This window comes from Oncorhynchus masou, chromosome 18 (assembly GCF_036934945.1).
Source record: "Oncorhynchus masou masou isolate Uvic2021 chromosome 18, UVic_Omas_1.1, whole genome shotgun sequence".
NCBI lineage: Eukaryota > Metazoa > Chordata > Actinopteri > Salmoniformes > Salmonidae > Oncorhynchus > Oncorhynchus masou.
Window position 1 is genome coordinate 58714163 of NC_088229.1, and position 18657 is coordinate 58732819.

The window sequence follows — 18657 nt, forward strand, 5'->3', positions numbered from 1 at the left end:
ATTTGAACGCATGCTATGTCTAGTATTTCCAATGAACGTTATCCAAAGTTCCAATTGGGGGGGTGGCCTAGAAATAGTGGACTGGACCATTCGCTTATGTCATTGCTTATTCTAACCTCCTATATCTAGGGAATATACCTAATCAGTTGCTCAACCCAAAATATGTCTTCCGCATTTAGCTTCTCTAGGGTACGTGGAACTGCAGGGCGCCAAATTCAAAACAACAGAAATCCCATAATTAAAATTCCTCAAACATACATGTATTTTACACCATTTTAAAGATACACTTGTTGTAAATCCAGCCACAGTGTCCAATTTTCAAAAAGGCTTTACGACGAAAGCAAACCAAACGGTTGTTAGGTCAGAGCCAAGTCACAGAAAAACACAGCCATTTTTTCCAGCCAAAGAGAGGAGTCACAAAAAGCAGAAATATAGATCAAATGAATCACTAACCTTTGATGATCTTCATCAGATGACACTCATAGGACGTCATGTTACACAATACATGTATGTTTTGTATGTTTTGTTCGGGGCGGCAGTGTAGCCTAGTGGTTAGAGCATTGGACTAGTAACCGAAAGGTTGCAAGTTCAAATCCCTGAGCTGACAAGGTACAAAATCTGTCGGTCTGCCCCTGAACAGGCAGTTAACCCAGTGTTCCTAGGCCGTCATTGAAAACAAGAATTTGTTCTTAACTGACTTGCCTAGTAAAATAAAGTAAAATAAAGGTAAAATAAAAAATTTATATCCAAAAATCTGAGTTTACATTGGTGAGTTATGTTCAGTAGTTCCAAAACATTGGGTGATTTTGCAGAGAGCCACATTTATGCATGGAATTTTATATCCACTTAATGCAACCACGGTGTCAAATTTCAAAAACACTTTACGGAAAAAGCATACCATGCAATAATCTGAGTACGGCGCTCAGAGACCAAAACAACCCAAGCAGATAGCTGCCATATTGTGTAGTCAACAGAAGTCAGAAATAGCATCATAAATATTCACTTACCTTGGATCTTCATCAGAATGCACTCCCAGGAATCCCAGTTCCACAATAAATGTTTGTTTTTGTTCGATAATGTCCATTTATGTCCAAATACCTCCTTTTTGTTTGCGCGTTCAGTACACAATCCAAACCCACGACGCGCGATCACTAGGAGCAGACAAGTAAAGTCAAAAAGTTCTGTTACAGTCTGTAGAAACCTGTCAACAATGTATAGAATAAATCTTTAGCTTTTTATTAAACATAAATCTTCAACAATGTTCCAACTGGAGAATTCCTTTGTCTTCAGAATTGCAATGGAACAGAGCTAACTATCACGTGAACGCTCAAGACTGAGCTCGTGGCTCACTGGCAGACCTCTGACTCATCCCCCCCCCCCCACTTCACAGTAGAAGCATCAAACAAGGTTCTAAAGACTGTAGACATCTAGTGGAAGCCTTAGGAAGTGCAATATGACCCCATAGACACTGTGTATTCGATAGGCCAAGAGTTGAAAAACTACAAACCTCAGATTTCCCACTTCCTGGTTGGATTTTTTTCTCAGGTTTTTACCTGCCATATGAGTTCTGTTATACTTGCAGACATCATTCAAACAGTTTTAGAAACTTCAGAGTGTTTTCTATCCAAATCTACTAATTATATGCATATTCTAGCTTTTTGGGCATGCTTTTCATCCAAAATTCCCAATGCTGCCCCCTGCCCTCGAAGTTAACCCAACCCCTCTGAATCAGAGAGGTGAGAGGGGCTGCCTTAATCGACATCTATGTCATCGGCGCCCGGGGAGCAGTTGTTGTGGGGGCCAACTGCCTTGTTTAAGGGCACAGCGACAGATTTTTCACCTAGTCGAAGTGGGGTTTCAAACCAGCGACCTTTCGGTTACTGGCCCGACAGTCTTAACCACTAGGCTACCTGCCGCCCTATACGCTATCTATATATGATGGGACTGCCAGATGTGGGCTATGCTTCAATAATATTGCGCTATACAGTTCTCATTAACTATATGGAAAATATCTTCCATTAGTGGCTTTAGTTGGAGAGTGTGGATCTGCTGTGTCGTTCAAACTCCAAATGAAGTCATTATCAAAAGCGCGTGCTACGGCCGGGTGCAGAAGAGCTGCACCCTCATTCAGCAAGAGTCAACACGTGCACTTGTCATCCCCACTCCCCATGCATGTGTCGTAAGCCATCTCCAGCACGTCCTCAAATATCATATGTGTTCTTCACTCCCGAGCTCTCAATTGATCAGGCCTCGCAAGCCTTTTCGTGTGGTTATGTGAGACGTGTTATGAAAGCAGCAGGTACACTGACTTGCCCTCTGTCCTGTAATAAGGCAACCGTCTGCCTTCTGAAGTGGTATCTGGCCGCCTTATCTGTAGTACAGTGTTTCATAAGACCGGGTTGTGTAAGCTTGTGTAAGCAGTGGTGCGCTGGGGGACCTGCTGTTCATCTGTAGTGCATGGAGGATGAGGGTATAAGGGGATGGTGTTAGAGGGGTTGAGGGCAGGGCGATGGTCTAAGACTGGCAGGCAGAGAGGGAGGCTGGATGACTGGCTGCGGTGGTGACAGGTGACCATGAGGCCTGCCTCACATGGCTGGGCCCAGGGAAGCGAACACCTGGCCTGGGGTGGGGGACGGAGTGAGGGGAAAGAGGTTCTGCAGGAAGGAGCCCAGTTGACACTCAAAGGAAGGCGGGTCACGGCATCCACAGTGGAGATGAGAAAAGAGAGATTAGGAAGAGGGCGCGAAGGAAAGAAGAGGAGGAGAGATTAGAAAGACGGGGACATAAGGACCGGAGAGTAGAGATGACCGAAAGGGGACAACAAAGAGATGAGTGGAGCTTCTGGAGCTGAAAGAGTCCTGTTTTAACACAGCAAGATCTCGCCGCCTTCAATGGAACTTAACCTGTCCTCTAATAGAGACTTATCCTTATCCTGCCCTATTATGGGGGCAGAAATGCACCACTTGCCGGAGTTGCCTGTTGCACGTCCTCAATAGTTTTAATGTCTCTTAACTTCATACTACTCCTTGTTTTCTAATTGTCTCTGATTTTAAATATGCTAATGAATGAATACTAGCTATTGATGGAGAGATGTAGAGTGAGTGAGTGAGTGCGTGCGTGCATTCTGAGTCAATATGAAAGCAGGACCATGACTTCATGTTGGCTATATAAGAAACAAACGGGCTAAAACTCAATGGGTGCTGTGTGTGCGTGCGTGTGTACATCCCTGCCGGGTGGTAGCTACCCCAGTGCCAGCTGCTAGTCACCGCCCCCCCAGCAGACCTTTCACAAATTCAGCATTCGCCCTCCCCTCTGTCCTGTTCACCATAGGAGGTGATGAAGCTTGGCATTCTCAATAATTCAACCCTACAGGCATATTCATGTATATACAGCCAGTCATCGGAGACTGGGGTAAGTTGAGGGTTAGCATTTTAGCATCTCCTTAGCTAGCCCAGCTTCAAAGCCCAACCCTGGGGGGAGGGGGGGGGGGGGCGTTGAGGGATATGGTCGGAACAAGCTACTTAGAGATGGCTCGTTTGTTTGTTGTGGAGAAGTGGAGAACTCTCTCATGTTCCCTCTCTTTCTCCCAGATATAAACACTTTAACATAACATTTGCATGCTCTCTTCGTATTTATGTTTTTGCCTCCGAGGCATCGGTGCACAGCATGGACCCTCTCTTTTTATTTTCTTTGATGCGAAAGAGATTAAACCCCCCCCCCCCAACATTGCTCGTCTCTCTGATGTTTTTGTGGTGTTTTTAGCTGTCCTTGTTAGTCACTTCTTTAGTAATGTGACTGTCACAGACGTAGTCGCCGAGCAGGAGAGGCAGAGTCTCTGGGCATTTTCAGATGGTCGCATGAGGACACCTGCACACTCAGTGGGAGTCTGGGGAGGCTGGTTTTACTCTAGGCACAGTTTGTGAACTACAAGTATAAGAGGATTCATGCTTTTTTCCCTGTGCAGTTTCAGACCTTGTCCCGCGCAATCAACCGTTACCACACACACATGCACATGAGTCAGGTCCAATATTATTGGCACCCTTGATAAACGTGAGCAAAATCATATAAATACTGAGCTATATTGTTTGCTCCCCCCAAAAAATCTAATAATATTATTTTATACTAATACAATTGCTCATAGAAAGAAATTTTGTTTACCAAGTAAAACATATTTTCTCTCAAAATGATATGGGTCAAAATGATTGGCACCCCTGTTTTCAATACCTTTCAATACTTCACGATGATAACGGCGCTGAGCCTTTTTCTAAAATGTTTTATGAGATTACAGAACACATTGGAAGGGATCTTAGACCTTTCCAGAACAATGATATCCTTCGTCTACACTTATGGGACCGCCCTCTTCAGTTCAAACCGCATGTTTTCAATGGGGTTCAAGTCCGTAGACTGAGATGGCCTCTTCTGGATGCTGCTTTCCCTTACAGTTGTGCCACGTTTACGCAATAGCACTTTAATCGGTTGATCAAACGCACATCTATAGCCTACAGTATACTGTAATGATACTGTTCCTCTCATTTCGCTCACCTTCAAATAGGATCCCTCCCCACCTATCCCCCAGCCTGCCTGTCTCTCCTCTCAGGAGGGGTAGGACGAGGAGAGAGAAGGATAGCCCATGATCCGAGAAGGACAAATTGTGGGTTTTAGTCCATCTGTCGGCCAGAGAGCTAATCTCCTGGAATTGTGACGCTCCCCTGCCAGCCGGCCCCATCCAAACATGACCCACCCCCTTTCCTCCGTGATTCAATATGACCTATGACCCACCGTCGCTCCTCCGCCCGTCAATGTTGCCAGTGATTAACCCATTGAGTGACTAATGAAAAGAAATAGAAGTTATAACTTCCACATTGTGCTTGATAACTGATGGCATCCTCTACAGTCTCTGCATTGCCAGAATACACAAAGGGGGTAGATGCCTCGAATGGTAGATGTACCGTTTGTGAGCTTTTGTTGGGCTTTTTAGGTTTTTGGAGCTTTGAAACGCATGGGTTGGCGACTTTTGTGTATCTGACACCCTCCTCTGACACCCTCCTCCTGTCCAGATATCTGCTAAAACAAAATGATCTGCGGCGAGTTTTTTTTTTTCATTCTGAGAGTGTAAGCATTTTAAACCCATGTTCTCTCTCTGTAATGATTTTCAGTTGGCCCCGACCCAGAATTTCTTTTTGCTGGGCCATTTTAAATATATAAAGTAGGTCATGGAAAATAGCTAGAGGCCCATTGGCCTCTGCGTTTCATATCCCCGAACCGTTTTGACTTACTTAAAGTCCTAAAAGCATCTCTCAATGTCCTAATGGGCTATTACCAAGGTACATGGGTGATCTCATGAGATGGCAACAGGAGTTAATATTTCTCCTGCAGATGATTCATTGCTACGACTTTCAAGAGCGTAGTGTTTGGGTAACGCACTGTGGACCCTATGGAACACTCTGGGACTATCTATAGGTTGTTGAATCTCCTCACGCTCACGGACAATATCTCTCTTCTCAACGCTCTCATTCTTTTTTTTTCTCCCTCTCCTCGCTCTCTGTCTTCATTCCTCTGTCCTCCAGGGCTTCTTTCGGAGGAGCATCCAGAAGAACATGGTGTACACGTGTCACCGGGAGAAGAACTGCATCATCAACAAGGTCACCAGGAACCGATGCCAGTATTGCCGGCTGCAGAAATGCCTGGAAGTGGGCATGTCCAAGGAGTGTGAGTAGCACTGCTAAACTACACCAGCCTGCCAACCCTAACCTCAGTACACTATACGCTACACCTCCCGGGTCAGGTCGTCATCCACAGAGGCCATGGCATTATCCAAACTATGCACTGACAATCAGGACAATTAAAATCATTTCCGTTCGACTGCCATCTGGGATGAAATGTCTGGGTGTTTGATTGAGTTCTGATTGATGGGATATCATGCGTCGCTGAGGTACGCGGCACTGTCCAGTCGAGCCTATACTACACAACAAACTCTGATCCCAATCATCATTCTCTATCATAGGGCCTCAGAACTGTGTGTGTGTGTGTGTGTGTGTGTGTGTGTGTGTGTGTGTGTGTGTGTGTGTGTGTGTGTGTGTGTGTGTGTGTGCGTATATATGTGGGTAGTGTACACTGCCCCAATACACATTTTGGCTTTGCACAGTAATAGTGGTAGCATAGTGAGTCTTAGTGGACCTCTGTGATGAATATGTTAGCACCTGCGGAGAGTGAATGAGCAGGCATCGCCTCTGATCAGTGCATCCCTGGGGCTGTGTCAACACACTCCCTCCCCTCACACACACACACATACACACACTGTCAGACCAGATGAGCTAATTGGTGGAGGTGAGACACACACACACACACAGGTCCACACTGTAGGCATTGTAAATATACTGACACACACACAGGCGGGCACACTCCTCCCTCTCTCTGTCGTCTCTCTACTATGGTATTTACCCTCTTCATGGTACTGTAAGGGCTCTGCGAGTTTCCCACGCTGCTGGCCGTCTGAGGCCTACTGTAAAGTAAGTTATCCTCAGCGCTCCTTACCTCTGAATGGGCCCATTAATCATGATTATGAGGATTACGGCAGGCCGGCTCTGCAACACCCACCACAGGGACAGACGGGAGATAGTTTGAAATGGCACTGCCATCTTGTGGCTTGAAGTCGGTACTGCATGGCTGAAGGTAAATAGACAGGATAGGTAGAAGTGGAACCTAACAACTGATACAGGGTGAGATCTTTCTTCTGTTCATCTCCCTAATGGTTAAGGGCCAACTTCTATCTCAAGTTCAAAAAGTAGCCATATAGGTTCACTCTTAAGGCGTCAGCATGCTGGACTCCGCTAGGTGTGCTCGCATGCTCCCTTCAGCCCTCGCTTGAAAAACAAGAAAAAAGCGACAATACTGTACATATTGTCCATTTTGAGACACCGTAGCCAGTATACACTTCCTCACAATAGTCAGAATTAATCTGAGATAACTCAAGAAATCTGTCATCAATTTGAACGTTTTTGCAGAGAAACAATGTTGGGTTCCCGAACAGACGATTTAAAAACCCTCACCTGAGTCCAAAACGAACAAAAATGTTGTCATAATATATGCACAAACTCTTCCAAACTGTTTCGTCTGGGAAGCATGCTGACGGACGCCTTTACTCTCCCATACTCCCTCTATTTATTCTGTGTGTGTGTGTGTGTGTGTGTGTGTGTGTGTGTGTGTACTGATTGGGTTATGTGAGGGTGTAGTGTTGAGATGTCTTTCTCCGTGTGTCTCTGTGTCCTGGCTGATGACTTTGGTTGTGTTGCGGGGCTCCATCGGGGGGGCTGGCCATCTGGGGACCTGCGGGGAGCTACCGAGGAGGCTGGGAGGGCCGGCCGCTCTGCTAGGGGACGTCTCGGTGACCTTGCGTCTGCTCGACAGCTCCAACACCGTCAGGACCGGTGCCAGGTGGCCATGCCGAGGCAGAGAGGGGGAGAGCGGGTGAAAGAGGAGGAGGGGAGAGATGGGGGGGGGGTTACCAGGGAAAGCCTGAGAGAGGAGTCAGTGATGTCGAGGAAAGGCAGGGGCTGGCCTGGAGTTTTTGGGGGAAATGCTCTTTTACAATATCAATGTTGACTATGTTTGTTTCCTTCGGGGTGCCGTTAAACCTCTGCTGGTGACTACTGTATGTGTGTAGAATATAGACTCGATCCATGTCATGAAGTTGTGTGGTTTTCAATACAGTCTGTGTACGACAGAGAATATGCCTATTCAAGTTGTTTTGTTTTTTTTAGTTGTGTTTTGAATTTGGTTATTAACGTTCAGATTATAGGACAGTCCATTTCATTGTACATACGTAAACGTTCCCCGCTGTAATTACTGTGGTAGGGTGTGTGTGTGGCTGTACTGTACTACGGGGGAGCCCTGTGTTAGTTAGCGTGTGCCCTGTCGAGGGGGTAAAACTGTGCCCCTCCTTGTCGCCTCAGCTCCTCGCTCCAGCTCCAAAGGCGGGATGGCGTTGGGCCCCCAGCCGCCGCCCCCACCCTTGGAGACCGGGAGAGGACAGACTGGGGCGCCAGGGGCGGACAGGGCAGCTCCCCCGGGTAAGCAGTCACCCCCCCTCCTTCCCCAACTCCATTCCTCTGTCTCCTCTTTCCCTCCATCCATCCCTCATCACCTGTTTTCATCTCCCGTGCAGTGCCCTAGCATCTCCAGCATGTATGAACGGAGGAGGAGGAGGGGGTAGGAGAGGATAGAGGGAGAATAAGTTTCATCATTGCCTGGCCAAAACAGAGCAGCGAGAGAGAGAGAGAGGCAGGCAGGAGAAGCAGGGCAACATTGACATTTTTATCTTTCCATTGAATTTAATCTGTGTGATGGACGACCTGTCATGGGTTTAATTTTCCTCCTTCAAATTATCCCTGTCTGTCAGCTAGCTGTCCCTCTCTCGCTTTCTCATGCGCACACACACACACACACACACACGCGTGTGTACGCCCCCACACATTCATGCACACGCACGCAGACACATTGTCAAACGTAGCCTTTTATATTGTGAAATCCACTATGAGTACAAGTGATTGATTGATGGGAGTATGTGTATTGCTTCTAGCATACCCAATACAATACTATACGCTACAATGAATAGACTGCTAGAATGTGTTTCATATCAGTGGGAAACCCAATTCCACACGGTCATACCATTTTAAGAATGCTAGAAAGAATCCTTCATAGCTCAAACACATTCATATTCAAACAAAGCATTCGTGTAGACACATTCCACGATTTACACACACACACACACACACACACACAAAATAATGCTGTGGGCTGTATTTCTTCTCCCCCTCGCTAGCCCTGCTATGGATCGCCCTCCAGTTATTGCACACAGCAATTCTCCGTGACTGATCGCGAGTCCCGGCTAATGGTTCTTTAATGACTGCGTTCAATTGTGTTGTGCAGCTTTTGATTGCAGTGTCAATTTGTCACGGGTAATGTCTCTGCGTTAAGGATTCTCCACTTTTATTTAGGGAATTCATTTAACGTCTCCAACGGGCGCCGTAATGGCGGTTGGGGTGGGGGGGGGCGCTGAGTCGCTTTGACAGGTACGGGAGAGCGGGGGAGGGCCCGAGACACACACATACGCACACACACTCACATCATTCTCAGCTTTCCTCACCTGTCAGCTCCTTTAAAGGTGGATGGACTTTGTGGCAAGGAGCTGTTGGCAATGCATAGTTGTATAGATGGAAGTGCTTGACTTTACTTACTTGATTTTTATTTGTTAGTGACGCACATTAATCAATATCTCTGTAATTGTGCCAAATTTTGCCAAAAGTCTAATTTTCATCTGAAGTCTTAGTGATTTGAGGGTGTGCTTACCTAGCAAATGCAGGATCTGCTGTTGTATAGTGTGTGAGTATCAGACCTGGATCTCTCCCCCCCCGTGTCTGTGGACTGATTTAATGAACGTTGTCCCTGTACGGTGCATCCCTTTCTGGCCCTGGGTCAGATGTTGTCCCTAGACAGACAGTAATCTGTGAGTTTTGTGTACCCCTATAATGGTTAGGATTTGGACAGGGGAACTGATCCAGGGTCTGTGCCTAAGGTTAACCTCTGGGTCAAGGTCTGGGACCACTGGGTCTGCGCTGGGGCTCGAGCTGTGGTCTGGGGAAAGGGGGAGAAGAGGAAAACGACAAACCCAGGGAAGACCTATCAGAGAACAAGTGAAGCTTGGAGCGACACAGAGGGAAATAAGCTGGCGATTGAGGATTAAAGAGAGGGAGAAGAGAGGAATGTGCAACAGTGATGGAGATAGAAAGAGTGCATGAGAGCGAAAGCTAGAGGGGGTTGTGCAGCTAGTGGGAGCGGGGGCTCAGTCGAGCCCTTAAAACCATTACCGCCTGGATATTTGTCATATTATGTTATTAGATTAGCCAGGGCCTCTAATGAAAGCAGTAGCAATGTGTCAGCATTATGAACGACCTTATCCTCCAAAGCTATTTATCACCTAACCCGCCTCCCCTCGTCAGACCTATACACCCCAGGGTGGGTGAGGGGAGGGAGGAGGGAGAGAGCTGAATATACCCTAATGGCTTTCCAATGCTAAACACAGCAGCGGCTGGTGTATTTGTCATTTCGGGAGTGAGTGTAGCTACATTCACAGCAGCGGTCGGAGCGCCGCGGGGAATGGCATTTCTCAGGCTTTCCTTTTGGATTATTTCCTCAGTAATATCTCTGTCCCCCCTGGGCCGACCTCTCATGGTCGTTTATCTTCCCGGATGGGATCAGAGCTGGAATGTGTTCTGCTGGCTTCTTAGCTACAGAGGCCCTCGGAGCTTGATGTTTTCCTACTGCCACTTAATCATCCTCTTCTATCGGGTATCTGTCCTGTTAGCTAGCCTACATACACCACCTCCTACTCTTGTCCTTTTGCTACCTCTATTTTCTATCTCAATCCCCTCTTAGTTTCAGTCTAGATACCGCCACAATTTAAATACTGTTCCACAATTTGTTCCCCCCGACACATGGGAAATCCTGGGTGCCGATGGTCTTGCCATTTCATTTTGGTTTTATTTCTGTCTTTGATATCACAATTACGTTCTAGTTTCGGCAGGAAAAGCAGTATCCTTCCTAGACTGTTTGCAAACCAACCAACTGAAACCGAGACATACCAAATTGACCTACAAAGCCCCCTTCTTTTTAACACACCTTTTAGACATTCCACTGCTAAATGGCCTCCCTGTTCCTAAACCCTGCTTCTCTTCCTTCTCTCTCCCGTCAGCGGTGAGGAACGACCGGAACAAGAAGAAGAAGGATGAGAAGAAGCCGGAGTGCATTGAGAGCTACGTGCTGAGCACTGAGACGGAGCAGATGATCAACAGGGTCAGCAAGGCGCATAAGGAGACCTTCCCTTCCCTCTGCCAGCTGGGCAAATACACTACGGTGAGCACCGCAATACTTAGTCAGAGGTGTGTGTGTTTCTGTATGTAAAATCTCACAGATTACCAGGACAGTGCATTCGCTCATCTGTTGTGGTTGGTATTTTAACTGAATGATTAAGTGTTGTTTAAGTATAGCTTCAGAACCTTGTTGGTGCTGCTACCTGTGATTCTCATAATCACAGAGTTCATTCATTTGATTTATTGTGTCATTCATGTTGTCTGTGTGGAGTCTTGAATGCAGGGGCGCAACTTTGTTTTTAGAAGTGGGGGGGGGGCATAATCTGGCGGAGGACCCCCCCCAAAAAAAAAAAAAAAAAAAAAAAAAAAGAATTGGGGCATCTAAGATAATTTCCTGCATTTCTGCACAATCCAATATGACCCATGGCCCTTCTCGCCATCTTAATTTAGAACAACGACAAAAAAGCTAAAATGTCCCAGTCATCAAGCTCGTTAAGAGATCATTGTTAAATATGTTTAAGGGATAAGACTGAACAAGATCAAAGCTAATTCAATAATCAATATTGTTGCACCTTTAACCAATAACCTAACAAATGAACAACTCTTTTAAAATGAAGTATAAGGACTTTGGATTGTGTTTATTAAGAAATTCTCTATCAAATTTCAGCCAGATCCTTCTACACGCCCGACCCCCACCAGCCTAGTCAATAACTAAACTCTCTTCCAACACAATTTGTTTTCACAGTCTTTAGGTTTGGGAATAAAGGTTAAATATAATACAAAAAATAAGCGCAAAGCTACACATTATACATATTTTATTTCAGCTCATGAAACACTTTACATGTTGCGTTTACATTTTTGTTCAGTATTATAGTTGAAATCTTTTGAGGCATCTGGCTTGTTCAGTGTTTGCTGCACGGAGAGAATAAAGTGTATCTGCAAAAGGTCACCTGAGCTCCGTCACAAACTGGTCTTCCCTGGCTGCCTGTCTCTGCTGAGACCCCTGTCACCATCTGATCCTCCTGAGGCATGAGAAAGAATTACCTTGGTGTACATTTATACATTATCTAAGAATAGAATCAACGGTTCAATAATTGAAATGACCGTTATTCCTAGATCCCAGACTGTAGCATTAATCTGCTGTCCTGTAGGTACTGTAGGTCTACCCATCAACTCAAGACAGAACTTTGTATCATTCAATAATATTGTTAATATACTGCAAAAAATCACCAGAACTCCGTAGACTGGTCTTCCCTGGCTGTTTGACCCTGCTGGGACACCTGTCACCATCTTATCCTGCTAAGACATGATGATCATGGTGCACCGTCTGTACACAACACTATGACAGTGAAGCCTGTAGAGCTGTTTATTACTAGAATTATCTAGGGAAACTTGACAAATCAATAAGATTACATTGCTATACTGACTCTAATAAAAACTCACATTGCACAAAAACCGCCAATTTTGGCCAGCTCTCTTTCTCTGTACATCAACTGGCGAAAGCAATCGAAGTTAATTTACTTCTGTTGAATCGGGACAAAAAGGCTACAGAACATTTCCATACAAACAACAGCTGTTAAATGGTAATAATAGCCACCTCATATCGCAATCTGATACTGATAGCTACAGGCTAAACTAGAGCTAAATTGGCTTTGGTGGCTACTAGCTCTCTAATTCATTCACCTCAGTCGAGACACTACTAGCTCAGTACTGGCAATTTCAGAATGTGACCCGCCTCCCCGTCCCCAGTGAAAGTTGCACTGCTGCTTCAATGTAAAACCATCTTCATCCAATAAAAACAGGTTAGCCATCAAACTCTTACTAGTTTCTCTCTCATTCACAGAGTAACAGCTCGGAGCGGCGTGTGGCTTTGGACGTGAACCTGTGGGACAAATTCAGTGAGCTGTCCACCAAGTGTATCATCAAGACGGTGGAGTTTGCCAAGCAGCTGCCCGGCTTCACCACGCTCACCATCGCTGACCAGATCACCCTGCTCAAGGCCGCCTGTCTGGATATACTGGTAAGGGGATCGCTTTTGGTTAGGTCTACTAATGGTTGTCTGGAACAAATGCTAACACACCCTCTCTAATCGCTCTTCATGATCAGAGTTGGTCAATTAACCAACCCTGGTCCTGGTCCATCTGAGAGGGAGTACAGGCGTTTGTTCCAGCACTAAAACACCATATCACCAACAAACCACCTTATAAGAAGGAACTCGATCAGTTGAAACGGATGTATGAGTGCTGTGGTGGTGTAAAAACCTGCACACAATCTAGTTTTTTCAGGCCTGGGATTAGTGAGTGGTGACCACTCTATTATATAAGATCTGTTCATAGGATTATTGAAAGTACTACAGCTACTTATCGATTCATACCCCGTGCTATTTCATGATTGGCCTATGTATTTTATTTCTGGCATTCTCAACCAATCCTGCGCTCTGCTCCCTCAGATTCTGCGGATCTGCACGCGCTACACACCGGAGCAGGACACCATGACGTTCTCGGACGGCCTGACGCTAAACCGGACCCAGATGCACAATGCCGGCTTCGGACCGCTCACCGACCTGGTGTTCGCCTTCGCCAACCAGCTCCTCCCCCTGGAGATGGACGACGCCGAGACAGGGCTACTCAGCGCCATCTGTCTGCTGTGTGGAGGTACTGCGGCTGTTTGAATTTAACCAATGCTACTGCATATACAGACGCACCCATACACACTCAGTGATTTGAAGTTGATAATGACATTGTGTCCAGGTAGAGTAGGGCAGGGGTTCATCTGCCTCGTCTTCATGTGGCTGTGAAGGTGTCGCTGTCTAAAACCAATAGAGCTGGTCACATCACTTCTCATTATAGGCAACTGTCACTGTACCGTATTCCAGCATTCACATATTGGACAAGCTCCCTGCTAGTGAGCATTTCTCCTTTGCCAAGATAATTCATCCACCTGATAGGTGTGGCATATTAAGAAGCTGATTAAACAGCATGATCATTACACAGGTGTACCTTGTGCTGGGGACAATAAAAGGCCACTTTTAAATAGGCAGTTTTGTCACACAACACAATGCCTCAGATCTGTCAAATTTTGAGGGAGCATGCAATTGGCATGCTGACTGCAGGAATGTCCACCATAGCTGTTGCCAGATGATTTAATGTTAATATATCTATCATAAGCCACCTCCAACATCGTTTTACAGAATTTGGCAGTACGTCCAACCAGCCTCACAAGCGCAGACCACTTATAAGGCTTTCTGTAGGCGAGTGGTTTGCTGATGTTAACGTTGTGAACAGAAGTGCCCCATGGTGGGCAGGCATAATATGGCATGAAATAGGCAGGCATAAACTATGGACAACGAGCACAATTGCATTTTATCGATGGCAATTTGAATGCAGAGAATGCATACAGTTTAGCATGAGCTCTATTTATTACATTTCAACTCACTGAACACACCCCTGTATTGTTTGTGGCTGTGTGTAGATCGGCAGGACCTGGAGCAGGCAGACAAGGTGGACGTACTACAGGAGCCCCTACTGGAGGCTCTGAAGATCTACGTGAGGAAGAGGAGGCCTCACAAACCACACATGTTTCCCAAGATGCTGATGAAGATCACCGACCTGAGGAGCATCAGTGCCAAAGGTGATAGGCAGTCCGAGACATCCGTCTACACCGTTGACCATTTCTTTCTCGTTCAAAGGTTGTCTGAAATAGGCCAAGATCAGGCATCTTGCGATTGGTTCACGGATGATCGATAACGGACGGGACACAAATGTAGTTTCCTCAGTATTACGAAAGGTGTGCAGCAGGGGTCGATTTTTGGGGCCCTGTTCTCTTCACTATTTATATGAAACCTGTAACATTCCTCTCTGTGCGGATGGTACACTTATTACTGTTATTTACTCCTGTGTCTCCTCAGTACAGCAGACCTTTCATGACCTTCAACGTGTTTTTGACAATTCAAAGATCACTTACTGATCTTGAAACTAGTGCCTAATGCCAATAAACCCCTAATCAGTGTTCTCTAGGTCTTGTAATATTGACCCTGAGGACCTGCGTATTTGCACGCGATGATACTCTCTTTTAAAACACACATTGAAAAAACGGACAAAAAAGCTGAGAATTAAGATGGGTTTTGTATAGAAATAAATCCTGGAAGATTGTTCAAGGAACGCTTATCCTAGTGTATTATTATGGTGATATAATCTACATACATGCGGCAGCCTCCGTTTTTTTTAAACCTTCAGACTCAGTCTATCACTCAACACTGCGTTTTATCACTGGGGACCATTTCCTTACACATCACTGCATTTTGTATAGTTCTGTTGGCTGGGAGCCTCTGACTACCAGAAGGTCCCACTTTGTATATGAAGTGTTTCTTCAGAGACGACCCCCCCTCCCTTACTCAGCTCACGTATTGATTGGAAGTCCTGTTTCAATTAGCGTTATATTATAATGGTCTACTATATATAGTAGTTAAAGCTGCAATATTCAACTTTTTTGGGCGACCCGACCGAATTAACATAGAAATGGGATTTTTAGATCTGTAATTTTTATCGAAAGCAAGTCTAAGAAGCATAGATTTGTTCTATGTGCGCTATTTATATGCTTCCCATTCTTACGTTTTGTTTTTGCTTCTTTTACTTTCAGTTTTGTAAACCAGCTGAGAATACAATATTTTTGATTATGGAAAATATATTTCACAGCGGTTTAGATGGTATAATGATTCTCTACACTATACTTGCTTGTTTTGTCACAAACTGAAATTAGGCAAACTATTTTAATTTTAGCAACCAGGAAATGGAGGCGCAATTTCTGCATAGTGCAGCTTTTAAAGTACTTACTTTGCAACGTCCATAAAGGTTTAAACTAAATTGTAAAGGTATACATTTGTAATGTCGATCCAAGTCAAGTGTGACTCATTCATATAAAGGGGTTGAATGTCCACAACTGAGGACAGACTAACACCATATCTTGGTCCTCCCCTCCTCAGGAGCCGAGCGTGTCATCACCCTGAAGATGGAGATCCCGGGCTCCATGCCCCCTCTCATCCAGGAGATGCTAGAGAATTCTGAGGGTCTGGAGAGTGGGGCCACAGGCTCCCGGTCCAGTGGGGCCCTCCCAGGCAGCTGCAGCCCCAGCCTATCCCCAAGTTCCGCCCAAAGCAGCCCCAGCCCCACCACGCAGTCACCGTAGCAAGCTCTTTTTCGCTCATCCCCCTCTTTCTCCCTGTGGTTTGGGGGTCCTCAATGGACACAGAGACTGGCGTGTTCTTGAGTGTTCCTCCCTATGTGCGATACACCCTTTCCTGCTCCACCCCCTCAAAGACACTTTTGGGAAAATGGCGGACGGGCGGTGGTGGGGTTTCTCCGTTTTCTGGAACACTGCTGATATCTCCTCTGTCCCTCACCCTTCCCTCTCTCTCTCTCTCTCTCTACCTGAAAGACTGAGGGAAGGAATCGAGCAGTCAGAGCTGTGGACACTGGTCCACTCAGAGGGGCTGGCGGGAAAGGAGGAAACAGACAGACAAATGGGCAGGACAAGCGGACAGACTAACACCAGACACTTTTCTCGTTTCTCCAAGGCGGACTGCAGGCATGGACTTGTCGAAGAAGAACCCACATAAAAAGACTGGGTCATTCTCCTTTTCCATCTTTGAAAAACAGATTTCGTACAAAATATATATATAAATATATATAGAAAAGTAAGGAACTGTTGTGATTGAATTCTTCTTGATGGAATAACAGGTTGAGAAGAAAAACTACTTTTTGTGTGTTTAATTGTTTTATACCCATGAGGGTATCAAAAGAGAATTGTTCCATTGTTTTATCACATACTGATGATGTTTTAATTAACAAAAGTAAAGAAGTTAAAATTACTTTTTCAATTTAAAGACATACACACGCAAATGTGCACAGAAAAGAGTTGCGATAAATATCGAACTATTCCAGGTTGGGTTTGCTTTTTCTCTCCTTTTTCTTTTCTGCTGCAAAGAGAATGGAAAAAAATGATTGTATGAGCTTGGATGTATGATATGGTCACAGGTCCTTCAAGAAATCAAATGAATGAAGTTAAGGTGTATTTTAAGTAGCCTTTGAGTTCGTGTATATAAGCTGTATTCATTTCTTTAAAAAAAAAAAACTACGGATACCTTTTACGTGTTTTGTTCATAGGTTTCTGTTTCAAGAAAAATATATTTTAAGCACATTTTCCTGAAGGAAACGCATCTGTTTGTCCCTTTAAATGAGGGACTTGTCCATAGAAATCACTATGGTTCTTAAACAGCAGCCACAATTTAGTTCACTCTCACCCCTTAAATTACAACATAGATTACCATGAATACGAAAAAGAAAACCAAAGCACTCATATTGGGGCTTTTTGGTGAATGGATTTGGGGAGTTGGAGGGTTGAGAGCCAGGCGCTGGGTTCATCCAGCTAGGCACAGAGACTAGACACAGCATGGTTCCCAAATTGATTACAATGTGAAGGATGGAGTACAGTACACACATTTTCCCCAAAAAAATGATATGGGGGAGGGTAACTTGAGTGATCTAGTGTTCCCTATTGATGGTGAAGAAAGTTGACTGCTCTCACGACTACACCAACAACCTGGGTCGTATTCATTAGGCATGAAAAATTAAAAATAAGTGATTGACACAGGGAGAGTCGACCCTCCCCCCCTTGTAAAATGTTTTGCAGTGTGCACTAATGAATGTGACCCCGTTTTGGGAAACGGGACCTTTGACCTTTGCCTCAGAGCAATACCACCTGTGATTCTTCATAGAAGCCCAACATCACCACTGAGCCTAGTTTTTGATTCTCACACACAGCTCGCTCAAACATTCATCACTGTATACAAACACATACCGATGTCTCAGGAAGGAATCATTCTATATGCTTTGCTTGTTCTTTGTAAGAGTTTCCACTGTGCTGCACCCCACTGCCTATCACACACACTGACACACATATGCATGCTACTGAATTCTACAACTCTACAATCACTCGTCTCTGCTAGGCCAGTACTTTGCAGAGAGACTGGTCTGAACAACAAGAGCTATGAAGAGGATGTCAATATGGATTCTGTTGGAATCATAAATGTGTTCCTTTTTTTTCATTTCTTTATTTGTACGGTCAAAGCTGCTTTTTTTTTACCCTCAATTTTTCACCTGTCCACAACAGCGCACAAGCCTCTCCCCAGCGAATCTGGATTAGCAACACAAACCCCTCGATTTGAGAAGTATGGACTATGTTGCAATTTTATTTCAAAATTCATCAGGCAACTTAAAATAAAAACATTTCATAATAGTGTTTGTTTGTGTGTGCCTGAAGCAGTGTTTGATTACACATTTACGATAATACATCAAGATGTGTAATATATATATATATATATATAGTCTTATACTTGAGTAGTCTTCTGCACCTGAGCCTTGTCCTTTGAGAAGCATTACTTGGCGTGTAAACAAATGTCTGTCATATACACCCCACTGATAGATGAGTAGGCCTCTTCTGATAGAAGAAATACATTGATGGCAGCAACGGCTACCATTTACGGACCGTCATGTCTTGCATAATGTAAGTACGCAGTAATGAATGGGTTCCGTGGTATGGTATATGTGCTGTTGCAGACTGCAGTACAGTACGAGGACAACCATACAAACGTTAGGCCCTCAAATACCAACGAAGGCTACGGTGTTCTACTGGTAGCAAGCAGGCCATCGAGAGGGGTTATTTGTCATCTGGCATAGAACGTTTAATATCACCCCTCACAGCCAGTGAACTACGAACGCAGAGCATACTGCGT

The 18657-nt window shown here is 45.0% G+C and overlaps 1 protein-coding gene across 6 annotated transcripts in view; it reads left to right on the top strand.

Annotated features, from left to right (window-relative positions):
* raraa (retinoic acid receptor, alpha a) overlaps positions 1–18161 on the top strand; it is a 218390-nt gene extending 200229 nt beyond the window's left edge. For 4 of the 6 annotated variants that reach the window (XM_064923932.1, XM_064923934.1, XM_064923933.1 and 1 more), the window contains 7 exons: positions 5568–5709; positions 7953–8069; positions 10751–10911; positions 12712–12888; positions 13318–13522; positions 14340–14498; positions 15850–18161. In XM_064923932.1, the coding sequence (XP_064780004.1) occupies positions 5568–5709; positions 7953–8069; positions 10751–10911; positions 12712–12888; positions 13318–13522; positions 14340–14498; positions 15850–16052 (1164 nt within the window). In that variant the 3' untranslated portion in view covers positions 16053–18161. The remainder of the gene's footprint in view (positions 1–5567; positions 5710–7952; positions 8070–10750; positions 10912–12711; positions 12889–13317; positions 13523–14339; positions 14499–15849) is intronic. The other 2 variants (XM_064923936.1, XM_064923935.1) reach the window with 1 other exon arrangement.
* The last annotated feature ends 496 nt before the right edge of the window (positions 18162–18657 follow it).